Source organism: Notothenia rossii, assembly GCF_949606895.1.
Source record: "Notothenia rossii genome assembly, chromosome: 8".
Lineage (NCBI taxonomy): Eukaryota > Metazoa > Chordata > Actinopteri > Perciformes > Nototheniidae > Notothenia > Notothenia rossii.
Window position 1 is genome coordinate 46332976 of NC_136906.1, and position 15033 is coordinate 46348008.

Sequence of the window (15033 nt, forward strand, 5' to 3'; positions counted from 1 at the left end):
TCCACGTTTTTAAGTCCTTGAGGCAGTCTTGAATTTTATTTAGATGATTAATTTCATCAGGCTTGATTGATAAATATAGTTGAGTATCATCCGCATAACAATGAAAGTTTACAGAATGATTCCTTATAATATTGCCTAACGGAAGCATATATAGGGTGAACAAAATAGGTCCAAGCACTGAGCCCTGTGGCACTCCATGGCTAACTTTGGTTTGCATGGAAGATTCATCGTTGACACGTACAAACTGAGAGCGTTCAGATAGATAAGACCTAAACCAGCCTAAAGCAGTTCCCTGTATGCCAACTAAGTGCTCTAGTCTTTGCAATAGGATATCATGGTCGATAGTATCAAATGCAGCACTAAGATCGAGTAAGACAAGAATAGAGACAAGTCCCTTGTCAGAGGCTATTAGAATGTCATTTGTGACTTTAACCAGAGCTGTCTCTGTGCTATGTTGTGTTCTAAAGCCAGACTGAAAATCTTCAAATAAATCATAGTTTCTTAAGTAATCACACAGCTGTTTTGCGACTGCTTTCTCAATAATTTTTGAGAGGAACGGAAGATTAGAAATAGGTCTATAGTTGGCTAAAACCTCTGGATCGAGGTTGTGCTTTTTAAGAAGCGGTTTTATCACTGCTACTTTGAATGATTTTGGAACATAGCCTGATAATAAAGACATATTCATAATATTTAATAAAGACTATACTAGTCTTACTATAAGACTACTATAAGTAGTTTGTCCGGTAAAATAAATTCTGTCCGGACATTTGACCGGCAAGGAAAAATCCTAGCGGAAACCCTGGTGTGTGAGAGGATTAAGAACACCTGCCTCAGTCTTCATCACCCTCCACAGGTTGAGGGTGATGCGTCCGATGATGTTGATCTCAGTCATGGTGTCGGCTCCATACTCATCTCTCTCTGCAGCAAAGCGGTTCTCCTTGGAGTCACCTGAGGAAACGCAGAGACACACACCCAATTACAGAGGAGGACTCAACTGCCACACACAAACACCAATCAACCACGAGGAGGGGACACCATTCACCCACAAGGATGGGGGGTCCTACCTGGCACTCGGGACAGCTGCTGACACAGATTGACTCCGAGCGCTGCGGCCCGCTGCAGGAGGTAGCCCCAGGAGCGCATCTGCACCTCGTACCCCACCAGGACGTCGGGGTCAAACCTGAGGAAAAGGAGACATCTCACTTATTTATTGAAAATATAGGGAGCAATATAAGAAGGAGCTGTGCTAACACCCACACACACACCTCCTGAAGACGGTGATGAGCTCCTGAAACAGCACCTTCTCGTCTGTGGCGTATTTCACCTGCAGCCTAGAGACGCCCGACCTGACCAGCAGGGGCGCCGTCGCTCTGTGACCTGCGGAAGCATTTGAACACACCATCAGCCTGCTTCACATTTTAACATCTTGTACAAATGTCCTCATTCAGAGTAGGGCTGTGAAAGTGAGCGTTACCTGGGTCACAGCTCTCATGGTCTTTGTCCACCACGATGGCTCCCGTCAGCTGGCTGCTGTCTACATTTGGCAGAGGAGCATCCGAACTGAGGCAGTAGAATAAGGCACATATGGGGTCAAACTCGGGGTCAGGCTCAAGGTCCCGCCGAGTTCTTGCATGGAGCTCCATGCCCATCAGTGTTAGGTGCTGGACCTGAGGAAGGAGTGCAAAAAACAAAGGAAAAGTTTTGATGGCCAGCTGGTTCACCTCCTTCCTGTAGTGGGTCTCATCGTTGTTGCTGATGAGACCCACCACGGTTGTGTCATCCTCCGCAAACTTGACAAATGGTTGGAGATGTAGGTGGGTGTGCAGTCATGGGTCAGCAGGGTGAAGAGCACACATTCTTGGGGGGAACCCATACTCAGTGTGATAGTGCCTGATGTGTTGTTGCCGACCCGTACAGATTGGGGTCTGGCAGTGAGGAAGTCCAGCAGCCAGTTGCAGAGAAAGGGGCTGAGGCCCAGGTTTGTTAGTTTACAAACCAGCTGCTGGGGGATGATGGTGTTGAATGCTGAGCTAAAGTCTATGAACAGCATCCTAACGTAAGAGTTTTTAGTGTCCAGGTGGGTGAGGGCTGGGTGGAGAGCAGAGGAGATGGCATCCTCAGTGGACCGCTTCGCTCAATATGCAAACTAAAACGGTTCCAGCGATGGGGGGAGGGCGGATTTGATTTGCTTCATGACTAGCCGCTCAAAGCACTTCATGATGGTGGAGGTCAGCGCTACGGGGCGGTAGTCATTGAAGCAGGAAGGTGATGTCTTCTTCGATACAGGTATGATGGTGGATACCTTGAAGCACGAGGGAACAACAGCCTGGCTCAGGGAGATGTTGAAGATGTCTGTGAGGACATCTGTGAGCTCAGCTGCGCAGTCCTTTAGCATACAACCAGGGGTGTTAATCCTTAACAGTGTGCTGGGGACAGACATATAGCCTGGTCATTGGGTGGAGGTGTTGTTTTCTGTGGAGGTCTGCTGTTCTGTGCTTCAAAGCGTGCGAAGACGCCATTGAGGTTGTTCAGCAGAGAGGTGTCACTGTCACAGGTCTATGGTGGAGGTTTGTAGTCCGTGATGGTCCTAATACCCTGCCACAGGCTCCGTGTGTCTCTGCTGTCACGGAAGTGAGCTGTAATCTTCCGAGTGTACTGTCGTTTGGCTTCCCGGATGCCACGGGATAGGTCGGCCCTGGCTGCTCTGAGACCAGCTGGATTGCCCTCTCTGAAAGCGATGTTGCGGGACATCAGCAGCCCGTGGACCTCCCCCTGTCAGCCATGGCTTCTGGTTGGTCCTGATGGTGATCAGGTGTGGGTCACATCTTCAATGCATTTGGTGATGTAGCCTGTAACAGTTTCTGTATATTCCTGGATGTTGCTGTATTTCTAAGAGACAGATTTTAGAGACAACCCTAATGGCTGTGCAGACTCCATGGAAACACAGCTACAGCTCCCATAGTTCAACACAGCTCTTCAACTTCACTATAAATGTTAACAAAAAGTAATGTACGGATTTTCCATTTAAAAGAAAACATGGCTGTGGTTTACTTGTGCTCATTTGCATACATTCTCATAACAGAAATGTGAACATTGATAAAGCCAGGTTCCCAATTCTTATTATTTTGGTTGACAGTAGAGTCAAAGGTTTTAACAGTTTAACAGGAAATATATTCGTATCAGCCCATAGATTGGAATTACTGATGTTCCAGTGGGCCAAAATAGCCCAAAACCTCAAAACTGACCTGAGCATGAAAAACATGTTTAAGCATAGCGGTTCTCTCCCTCTTTGTTTGGTACAGATCCTCACAAACTAATCACTTAGTGATCTTTTGAATCTAATTTCCATTACATTTTGAACATTGATGCAAAAATGAGCATTCCTCCTATTGCGTCCCAATATAATCAAAACAATCTCAATGACATAGTTTACATTGAAAATCATTCAGCCATGATAGAGCTCTTTATCATTTCAGTTCAACTGGGAAATTCACTGGCCACAAATTGTTACTTTGACAACCAACAGATTTCATTCCACAGCGAGCTCTCACAGCTAAGGCAGAACTGCACATTAAATAATGTGGACGATTAACACATTGTTGCCACTAAAAACTATACAAAACTCATTACATTGAACAGTTCACTGAAGAATTCTTCAGAATAAGACCAATCTAAAATACGCTTTCTAACCGCAGCCCTGACTAGCAAAGGCCACTCACCTCGTGCAGAGCTTTGGCCTCCTGGAGGTTCTGCATGCTGATTTTGAAGCCGTACGAGTTGGCTATGCTGGGTCCTTCAATCTGAGAGGTATCTTTCTTTGGCACATTCAAAGCAGCAAACTGATTCTGTGGAAGACAAGGAATGCATGATAAATCACAGTAAGTCAAACTTCTGAAGTGGAACGGGGACACACTTTATTCAGGGCAACAAGCTGGAGGAATACTGTGGGCCGCAGTTACAGATCTACACTGCTGTTAAAGATGTTCAAGTTGCTTCCCTACTGTGGTATTAGATGAGGTGAGGTCTAAAGAACTTCAAATGTGTGGTCTGACCTTCATCTGTGTGGTCAGAAGCACTCTTTTCAGAGAGTCCGCTTGACTTCTCCTTCGCTGCTGGAGTCTCTGAGAAACGGGGTCCTCTGCAGCAGGAATACAACAGTAAGAGCAGAAATGGACAATTCATAAAACAGCACTGCATGCAGCTGATCTGCCTACATTCCATATCGATGAAAACATTAGAAAGCTATAACACATTATTGGCACACTAGCACACATTAAATTAGGGTGAAACAGCAGTTTTCTTACCCTCAGATTTGGGCGTGCTGCAAATTGGCTTCAGGTCCTCCTTGCTTCTCCGCCTCCGTCTTAAAAAGGGGGTGCTGTGAAGGAGGTGGGTACTCCCCTCTTCGCTGTTACTGAGATTCTCCATGGAGTTACAGAGCCTTGGTGACAGTGCTTCGAGACATTCTTCACTGAGCTGGTGTGGCCCTAAGGGGCTGGGCTGAGCGGACTGCTGCCAGGGATGCAGCTCTGGGGATTCTAGACACGTGCTTTTATCATCATCGTCAGCATTGTTTTGGCTGACCTCCTGATCAATATCCACTTCATGTGAAACTAGTCTTAACTCTGATGATTCACAGTGAATGCCTTTATTTTTCATGGGTGCTATGATTAAGGACAGGTTGCAGTTCTTTCTCCTTGGAGTCTTGACCTTCTCTGCTGGACAGCTGGTAGCTGGGTTTCCCTCCACACCCAGCCCAGTCCTCCCATTCTTCAGCAGCCCTATTTGTAAACTCTCATACTGTTTTCTGGCTTCCAGCCACAGTTGCACACGCTCTCTGCTTGGTGGGTTTCTGCACGGCAGGAGGATGACCTTTTTGTTGCTGCCGGAGGAAAGGTCATACTTGGCCTGCTCTTTACTCGTGTCTGAAGCCTCAGATCCCTGGGCATGGGGAGATGAAGTGACAGTGATGTGGGGGTGCGCCATAGCTGAGAAGACTGTCTTCCAGAAATGGAGGCCCTCCAAAGAAAAATCTCCACAGAACTCTGCTAGCTCCTTAGCCAGCCTAGTGCGCACCGTTAGCTTGCGGCCGCCGATCTCCCTAATGAGGAGACAGGGGAATGTAATTCATTAACTTTCATTTCATTAACTGCAATTAATTACAACTTCAGAAGTGGAGAACTATGCCAAACGGATTGATTTTAAATAATGCCCTGTAGATAATAATTATTAGTGCCAGACAGATATACTGTAGGATTTTGTGGCAGCCACTGATTGACATTTTGATTTTTTTTTGTATTTTTAAAAAGGGACAACCTAATTTTGGTTACTTAAAACTTCCTTTAAGATCTTTAGCATTGTCATACTGCAAGTTCTGTTCTCTCAAAATGTACAAAGCTACTTTTCATATTGTTTTTAAACCTTGATTGTTTACAACCATGTTGACTATCTTGCCGTCTCAGTTTCTCTTTGGGCACCAACTGTATATGCATGCTTGCAGGTTTACATGTGCACAATTTAAGCAAAATGTACTTGTCACAATACTACAACTACTACAAAATGTACTTGTTACATTAATAGTGGTCAAAAACTCCACAGGGTACCTTTCAGTAATAATTTACTCATCTGCCAAAAGATATGAAACAATATCTTTGATATGCTAAAATCTGCAGAAACTATGATGCTGGTGTAACACTCAGAATACATTTTTCTATATTAAAAGCCTTCCAGATACAATTTAATGTATGTACATTTAGTCCACAATGTTCATTCAAAGGCCTATGCAAGATACCTTAAAGTAATTATTACTTCAACATGTGGCCTTTGGTATAGTCTTACATTGGTTTCCCTGGCGCATCCGAGGGGTCGCTGCAGAAGGGCTCCTGGAAGGTGGCCTCCGACATCTCCAGGTTCAGCAGAGTGCTGACAATCTCCTCCCGGTTTGGAGGGGACATGAGGGGCTTTAGAATGTGTGCTCCCCCTCCTGCTCCCCGCAGCAGCTGGCCCACCCTGCCCTGGGATACAGAGCTGATGGAGCTCGGAGAGCTGCTGGGGGTGGTGGACGGCAGGCCATCACTGCCCTCCAAAAGCTCCCCGGTTGGAGAGCCCTCATGATCAACGAATGAGGCAGAGCTTAGAGGCAGAGGTAGGACAGGGTCGAAAACAGAGAACAGCAGTTCTTTTCTTTCACAGTGAAAGTCTTGAAAGGGGCTGAGTGTATTGGCTTTACCTAAATACAAGTCCCACTCCCTGCTCTTATGTTTCTCAGAGTCGAGGAATGTGAGGTGATTTGATACAGACTCCCTGTTCTCAGTTCTATCAAAGAGGTCAGGGGTGACGGGCCTTGCTTCGTGCCATTCGGAACCCTTTTGAAGCTCCTCCCCAGATGCAAACAGTCTATCAGGTTTCTTCTCAAATCCCAGTCCTTGAGTAGACACTGCTTCCTGGCTGACATCACTCAGGAACGTAACTGGTAAATGTTTATCAGTCAGCACAAACTGACTGCCGCTGTATGGGCTGGAGAACTCCGTCTGATCAATGGCATTTATATCAAAGGTATATTTTTGTGGGAGCTCTGGTGACAAACTGTCCTCTATGAAATTGCATCTGTCCATGCCTGGGTCTGACAGGAAGAGGGGGCAATCATCTGACATGTTGCCATCCAGCTTCGTTGAGAGATTTGGCTGTGTGCTGCTTGCCTTGCCTTTCCTGATTCTGGGTTTCTTATCCTTGGGAGTGGTAGATTTTGGGGCCCTGGGTTTCCGTGGAGTTGTGGTGGGAGCTTTCCTGGATTTTGCTGGTTTAGCTGAGGGATCTAGAAGTGCTGTGGCCTGAGCCATGGCAGTGGGGTTACTGTCTGCACCAACCACATGAATGGGAAGAGCCTGCCCCTGCTTCCTTCTCTGGAGAAGCTGCTTGAGGACAGCCAAGCCAGAGGGTGTCTCAGAAAGAGGGGGGATCGTGCCATTCTTAGGGCTTGAGTGGGGGGTAGCTGGCGATAGCTGGGAGTCTTTACTGTCTTCTAGTAAAGGACTCCCAGCCAGAGGAGGTGGAGGAGCCATGCTCTCCTGTGAAGCCTCTGCCTTTACCACAGTGGTCTGGCAGCCTTGCTGCTTCTGCTGAGCTGGGGCTGAAATGCTTTGGTTGATCTCCATGATGGAAGTCTCGCAGTCTTCAACCTTTGGTTCTATAGACTGGCCTGCAGAGTTAGAGTCTGTTATTGATGTTGGGTGAGACGTGCCCTGAATGTTGCCATCTGTGCTTACTGGCTGCTGAAAGGAAGGGACTTCTTGAGATGAACTCTCAGAAGGAGGTAGCTCATCTTTTGGAAAAAGCACATGGGAGCTGTCTTTACTTGAGTCATGCCTTTTGGGTTCCTCCATCTTCTTTTTGCGAGACTTTGTAGGTCTTGTGGTGTTTGTAGAACTGTCAAAGGTGCCTTCAGCTGTGTCTTTAGTTTGCTTCCTCTGCTTTGGAGCAGCAGTACTCCTTTGTCTTGACTTTTTGGGTTCCTCCTGAGGCTTGGTTGCAAACTTGCTTACTTTGCTTTTAGTGTGCACGGATTTCTTAGGTTTGGCAGTTTGAAACTTTTGTTGTGCTCCTTTGGTTGAAGATACTGTGTGTAGCTTGGGAAAAGCCAAACTAAGACATGGGTCAATGAGTGGGTTTATCAGATGTTCAGAACTCCTATTGTCCATAAGAGGGTCGCTAGGGGACCAACAACGAGGGGGTGTAACATTTGTAGGGCTTGGGGATCTATCAGATAGGTACCCTAACTCTACCATGACGTCATTATACTTCATTTCCTGGTCATCTACTAGTTCAGAGTAACATGGCTGAGGCGGCGGTAGAGAGGATAGAATTGGACCTCTCTTACAGCCTTTAGTCCTTTTGACCCTTTCACCCTGTTTGACCAAAGGTTTGGAGGAGTTGCAGACTGATTTCTTGTTTGTGGAGTTGCCCTTTGCTTTTCTTTTGGGTAGTTTTTTGGCCTTTTGCTCAGTGACAGGAAACTTGATGGCAGTGGATTCTGGCACCTTGGGCCAGAAATCCTTAAGAGGGGCTAGTTTATTGTACTGCTCCAGCTTGTCTGGCGTAAGCAAAACCAACTGCTCCTCTGCCTTCACTTTGGACATCTTCACCAGCATGTTTTTCAGTCCTTTGAACCTGTTGATAATAATGTACTTGATGATGATAGGGGGTTCCTTCTTAGGTCGTTTCTGGTGTCTTACCTCTTGCCCATCAGGGACATCGTCCTTGATCCGTTCTTTGACGGAGGCTGGATTTTTAGAACGAGGGGCACCAGAATATTCTCCATCTTCGCCGTCAAAGATCATCTTCCGCTTCGTCCTTAGGGTGTATTTACTACCAGGCAGTGCTGAAGATTTAGTACAGGTGACCATCGCTGATAAATTGTGCAATGGGCTGAACCTGTTGTCTTCTGAGTTTTTAGCTTCTTCAGAAACACTGGAAACAGTGGTGGCATGTGATTCTGAAAAGGGTTGCGATTGTTCATTTACTGATCTCTCCTCACTTTCTGGCTCCTCCCTTGTGATTGGCTCCAACTTTGTGACTAGCCCATCTTTAATTGGCTCAGGCTTTTGTATTGACTTATCCTCCAAAACTGGCATCTCTGTGTCCGATGTCACCGGACAAGCAGGTGTGGTTGGGGTGAGGGCAGTGCTAACCTCGCTGTCAGAGGAAGTGTTTTCAGAGGCTTCAACTATGTTTAATATATTTCTCTGTGCTGCCATTCCTAACCTTTTCTTATACACTTTAAGCTTAGATCTGCGAGGCTCGACCTGTTCAAGCTTGCTACAGGGATCGGCCATCTTTTTGCTCCCAGCTTTTTTCCTACTGAGGCAGTTGGAGAGGATGACACTGGGGAAGAACTTGTAGTGAGCTTCCTGCTGGGCTACTATAGTCCTCTCAGTCTTATTTTCTTGATAGTCCTCGTACCTGATTTTGAGTTCACCAACATCTCCTTCCTCACTGTCCTGGCACATTTCTTCCCCCTGAGGGCCAAGAAACTCCTCTTCTACCAAAGGTAAAGGGGTTGAAGAGATGTTTCTCAGGACTGGGCTTTTACCGTCCTTCTGGCTCAGTTCTAGCTCTGTCTTAGTTGAGCAGTTTCTCAGCTCTGAGTAACAGAGAGAGAAGGTCCTGTGGTTCTGAAGAATAGACAGGCAGTTTGTTTCTACATTCTTTATGCTGCCATACATCTTCCCATTTTTGGTGACCTTTCCGTTACCATACGGGAAACTTTCTAGGTCCACCTTATCCAAAGCTAAGGAGGTTTTCTTTTCATAGGTGTATAGTGGTAGTATGTCCTGCTTGTCTAGGAAGATGGGAGACACCTCAGGGTTATTGGGTAACTTGCAGGGGATGGGATGTTTGACTGGCAGGATGTAGGGTATTTCTTTATTAAACTTCAATCCTGTTGAACATTCACTGATGCTGTCCTGGGTGCTTTTTGATTGAAAGTGCTTATCAAGTGGTTGCTCTGTGTCTAGCACAATAATTGGTCTGTGCTCGGGGCGCTTGCACTCAAGAAGGATCTTAGCTGAAGAAGGTGGCTCCAGGCAACCCTTATCCCCAGAGAAGGGATTCCTTTTCCCCAGCATATTCTCTGTGACGATTTGAGAAGATTGAGTCCTGGAGCCGCTGTCCGTTAGAGAGGAATCTATGGACACAATAGGAGAGACGCTGGATCAAGAGTCACCAGTAGCTGCGTGTCAGTCATTACATTAACACATCTTTGTTCTTGGTTAAAGAGTAATTCTCAAAATATTTAGAACTAAAAGTAGCTCTTGAGTATGAAAGTGACAAAGGAGTTCTGTCTTCTCTCTTCTAAGACCTACTCACTGTCTGTAATGTGTGGGTATTAGGGCTGTCAGTCGATTAAAATATGTAATCCCGATTAATCGCATGATTGTCCATAGTTAATCGCGATTAATCGCAAATTAATCGCACGTTTTTTATCTGTTCTAAATGTTCCTTAGAGGGATATTTTTCAAGTTTTTAATACTCTTATCAACATATGAGTGGACAAATATGCTTTCTGCAAATGTTTGTTCATTATTAATTCAACAATGACAAATATTCTCATGAATATTAAACACAACAACCTCTGAACATTACAAATATTCGCCTCAATTAAACTTGGAACCTCTCTCATAAAATACAATAATACTGTGTGTGTGTGTTTGTCGGCGCAGTTGTCGGCAAAATGCCGCTCCTCTGTTTTCATAACTGTCAAAGCATGAGACTGAAGTTCCCACTGTGGGTCAAAATAATGCGCTGTGACCCCGATGTAACCGTCATTACTGAGTGAAGTCCAATAGTCTCCGGTGAGTCTTTCTTAAATCTTCTACTTTCGCTTTTTGGACTTCATATAAGTTATGTATTTTCGACACAGTGGTGGCTCTGGAAGGCAATTCATAAGTGCAGTCGACCCAAATTATATCACGCAGCCCCTCGTCCTCCACAATGTTAATTGGCCTGCAAACTGTCGCCACCCATATAGCGATCTTTGTTGAAAGTTTACTGCTCGTAGACGTGTCCAGGCGTCTCCTCCGCACTCTTTCAAGTGTGGTCTGCTGCAAGCGGGCGGCAGGAGCGGGGCTGTCGGCATCAGCAGTGTGCTTGGATTGTATAGATGGTATTTTAAACTCGATGCGCTCTGAAACTACGGGGCGGCCGAGGACAAAAAATGCACATGCGTTAATCGCGTTAAAATAATTAGTGGCGTTAATTTATTTTTGCGTTAACGCGCTATTAACGCGTTAACTTGACAACCCTAGTGGGTATGCATCTCATAGTGTGAAGTGAACTTTATAAACCATACTTTGAAAGTGGCAATAAAATAAAGATTCAATCATGTCACTAACAAATCAAACCAATCGATTAACACTGGAGATGTTGCTCAGTTTGCAGCGGTGCTGATCTCAGCCTCAGTTGTCGGACACCATTACTCATCAAACCAACAACAAAACATTCTTTCCAACCAAAGTTGTTTCTTAGTTCATTAAGTGAACATTAAATAATCCCCAACTGCAATAATACATAAAGATGATTGTATGGCCATCACTGGTCAATATATTTTTTAATGAAATCTATCTTATCCATATACATATATTGCATATTTAATTTGTTTCTAACAATACTGAGTATTGAATAATATTTTGCATCTCAACTACCAACAAACACCAATCAATGCAGACACACAGGTTTATTAATTAAACATGATGACATCCATAACAACAGGGTCAACCACACAGACTTTTAAAGACATATATAAGGGTTATAAATAATATTGTCTGAGAATACAGCCCCAAAAAAGTGGTTCTTATTAGACTGCAAACCCTTATGGCGCATTTCCACTGCAGGGCCTCGCACCGCTTAGTACGGTATAATTACGCCTTGGTAGGCCAGGCTCACTTTATGCTGCGTTTCCATTACAGTTTAGGAACTGGGGCAGTAACTATAGTAACGCAGTGTAGGCGGAGCCGTGATGTCATCTTCAATGTGAACCACAAAACCAACATCAGCCATTAGCTGTTATCACTCAGAGCTCACAGCTCCTCATATCTGTTCAGAAACTAGACAAAACCACAGACTGTCTGTGTCATGGCGAATACACTCGCTGGTTTATTTATGTCTGTATTGGCCGTTGTTGTGAGTGTGGACGGTCGGAGCATATACTGCGTTAGCTTAGCCGATCTCCATTCAGTAAACACGCATTTTAAAAAGGTGTTTTGCCTGCCGTCTGTCTGCAGACTTGTCAAAGCATTAATTCATGGTTTTTACTAACCGGTATCAGTATGTTGTTACTTCGGCATCATTTTGAAATGTGTATGACAATTAAATCATGGTCAAAAATGTTTATTTTGTTGTAGTTGTAGCCCCCTTGCCAGCGATTCTCTTACTAGTTTAGCATACTCAGCCCGGTTGTTGGCCCGGAAAGAACCTGGATTTTGGAGAGCCAAAAAAACTGTGAAACAGTACCCGTTAGCTGGAACTACGTCTGGTGGAAACGCAACAAAAAACGGGCTGGGTTTGGCACGGCACGCTTAAACCGTGCTGCAGTGGAAATGCGCCATAAGTATGACAGTTCACTTATTCTATTTCCAGGTCTGACATTTAAAGCAGACAATGGTAGACTCTCTCGTACTCTCATACTTTATGTTAAAGGCATCATATACCTGCTGTTCAATAGATAGATAGATTCAAAGATTTGTAATGTCATATACACAGTGTAGTTCTATTTCGTATATGGCTTCGCCCTCTAAGGCTATCGCTATTGGGTAATCCCCCTGCGCACCCGCGCAGCACTGAAACACTTGTAGTCCACGCCCACCCGCAAGGTGGGCCCCATCCTCGGGCTCCCTCCCGGTATAAATAGGAAGGAGGCCCGACAATCTGCTCCCTCTTTTCTTCAGCACACACGTTACTGAAGCACAAGAGACACTTCAATTGCAGAGTAAACATGAGTAACAATTGTGTGAGAGATTGTCCCTCATGTGGCTCTGGGTTCATAATGAGTTATAACCAGCACACAGTATGCGAATCCTGCCTGGGGTCAGAGCATGCGTACGCGGCTCTAAACCAGCAGGTAGCATGCACACGCTGTGCCCGTCTCCCCACTGGTCGGAGGAAGAAGCCACGTCTCATCTCCTCTGTCCTGTGAGCGCGCTGTCCTGCTAGTGGCGCGCACGGCTGCCTTACGCGGTTCTCAGCGCCTGTTCATGCACTATAGAGAGCGCTCGATCGGGCAGCCTCTGTCTGCACAACGGCTGTCACACTGGCTGTGTGAAGCTGTGTCACAGGCATATGTCTCCTCATGGGGTGGATCCCCCGGAGAACATCAGTGCGCACTCCACCAGAGGAGTGTCCTCCTCCACAGCTTTGCATGGAGGAATGTCAGTGGAAGACATTTGCACTGCTGCATCTTGGTCTTCCCCCTGTTCATTTATTCAATTGTATTTGAGGGATGTCTCCCATTCCCAGTCTTGTCAGAGTGAGTGACGTCAGGGATCCAGCTGTGCGCCTCTCTCCTGCCTCTCGGCACACGGAGAGCGGCCCTTTTTCCCTCTTATGAGAGGGATGTTTCCTTTTTTTTCTCTGCCACATTTTGTACGGAGTGGCCTGTCAGAGTGAGTGACGTCAGGAATCCAGCTGTGCGCTCTCCTGCCTGTCTGCACGCAGAGAGCTGCTGTTCCCGCTCTTTTTGTCACTGGGCAAAGTATGACCTTCGTCTCTACTTTTTCACAGCGGCAGGTATGTATTGTTCCCAGCCTTCGTCCCCTCATGGAAAATATTCATGTTATGCTATATTCCAGGGACGGTGATGCGCCATTACGCATGGCGCAATAGGCATCTTGCTTCGCCCTTAACCCAATAGCGATAGCCTTATACGAAATAGAACTGAAGTTACCTACTGTAACTCCAGCTTCTATGAGTATTGGCGTATCCCTCTAAGTGCTGGGCCCCACTGGCTCCACGAATAGCTGAAAAAAGTTATTTTGTATGGGAGCAGATTGTCGGGCCTCCTTCCTATTTATACCGGAAGGGAGCCCGAGAGTGGGGCCCACCTTGCGGGTGGGCTTGGACTACAAGTGTTTCAGTGCTGCGCGGGTGCGCAGGGGGATTACCCAATAGCGATAGCCTTAGAGGGCTACGCCAATACTCATATAAGCTGGAGTTACAGTAGGTAACTTCCGTTCTGTAATGAAAACAGGTTTCTCAAAGAGACATTTAACAAATATTAAAATAATCTCTTTATGTGGAGTTTATACATGTTGACAGTTGTTTTTTGAGTTGGTGACACCTACAGCTCATCAGACAAAAGCCTGATGTGATGATGAATAACTACTTCCAATTGCACACAAACATTAATACACAGGTCTACTTAGGATGTCAGTTAAGAAATTAATACAACATATTACCATAATAATGATCCTCATAATGATATCAGATTGTACAGCCAAAAGACTTCCCTGAGACTTATATTGTCTGCTGTCAGATCTGTATTGTGATCTCTTTGATGGTTCATCAGCAGTGGTTACAAGATAAGCCTCCTGGACTCCACCCTCACTTTCCAGGCGCATATCAAATCCATGACCAAATCCGCCTTCTACCACCTCAAAAACATTGCCAGACTCCGCCCCTCACTCTCTGACTCTGTGGCAGAAACACTCACACACGCCTTCATCACATCCCGTCTGGACTACTGCAATGGAGTCCTATCCGGGGTTCCCAGCAAAACCCTGGCCGGCTCCAATATGTCCAGAACTCTGCCGCCAGGCTTCTCACCCGCACTAAGCCATGGCAACATATCACCCCCACCCTCATCCACCTCCACTGGCTGCCGGTCAAGTCCCGGATTCACTATAAAACACTCCTCCTCACGTACAAGTCCTTCCATACCTTCGCCCCCCAGTACTTAACAGACTTTCTACATCCCTACACCCCCTCTGGGAGTCAGCGGTCCTCAGACACAGGCCTGCTCTCCATCCCCCGCTCTCGCCTTCGTACTGTGGGTGACAGGGTGTTCAGTGTTGCGGCCCCCACCCTCTGGAATGCACTTCCTCCCGAGATCCATAATGCTGCCTCACTGGACATCTTCAAATCCTCACTGAAAACGCACCTGTTCACCATGGCCTTCGGACCCTAGTCCTTTCCTGGTCCCCCGGCTCCCTTTATTTTATTTTATTTGTTTGTTTTGTTTGCTCCTCATTGTCTGTTTTGTTTTGTCTGTCCACCATGTACAGCGACCTTGGGTCCTGTGAAAGGCGCTTTATAAATTCCATTTATTATTATTATTTTTATAAGCATTATGTAAGTGGCGTCTCAGCATGACATGACTCACCGCTGCTCTCGTCTGCGGCCCCGTCCAGCTGGGGGATGGACAGGTTGGCGAACAGGGAATTGTTCCCGCTCCAGTCCATGTCTTCATCAGAGGACTCGTGCTGCTCGTCACTGAAGCCCTCCTCTGGCTCCCTTACTCCGTGTCTGTACACAGGGAAGACAGGG

General features: G+C 46.1%; 1 protein-coding gene across 1 annotated transcript in view; it reads right to left on the bottom strand.

The window, feature by feature from the left end:
* The window catches only part of rev3l (REV3 like, DNA directed polymerase zeta catalytic subunit), a 108067-nt gene that overhangs the window by 13335 nt on the left and 79699 nt on the right, over positions 1 to 15033 (bottom strand). The window contains exons 12-20 of the mRNA XM_079643050.1: positions 14870 to 15012; positions 5839 to 9682; positions 4305 to 5101; positions 4053 to 4138; positions 3720 to 3845; positions 1475 to 1667; positions 1266 to 1377; positions 1065 to 1180; positions 830 to 948 (exon numbers count right to left, since the gene is read on the bottom strand). Coding sequence (XP_079499176.1) covers positions 830 to 948; positions 1065 to 1180; positions 1266 to 1377; positions 1475 to 1667; positions 3720 to 3845; positions 4053 to 4138; positions 4305 to 5101; positions 5839 to 9682; positions 14870 to 15012 — 5536 coding nt within the window. The remainder of the gene's footprint in view (positions 1 to 829; positions 949 to 1064; positions 1181 to 1265; positions 1378 to 1474; positions 1668 to 3719; positions 3846 to 4052; positions 4139 to 4304; positions 5102 to 5838; positions 9683 to 14869; positions 15013 to 15033) is intronic.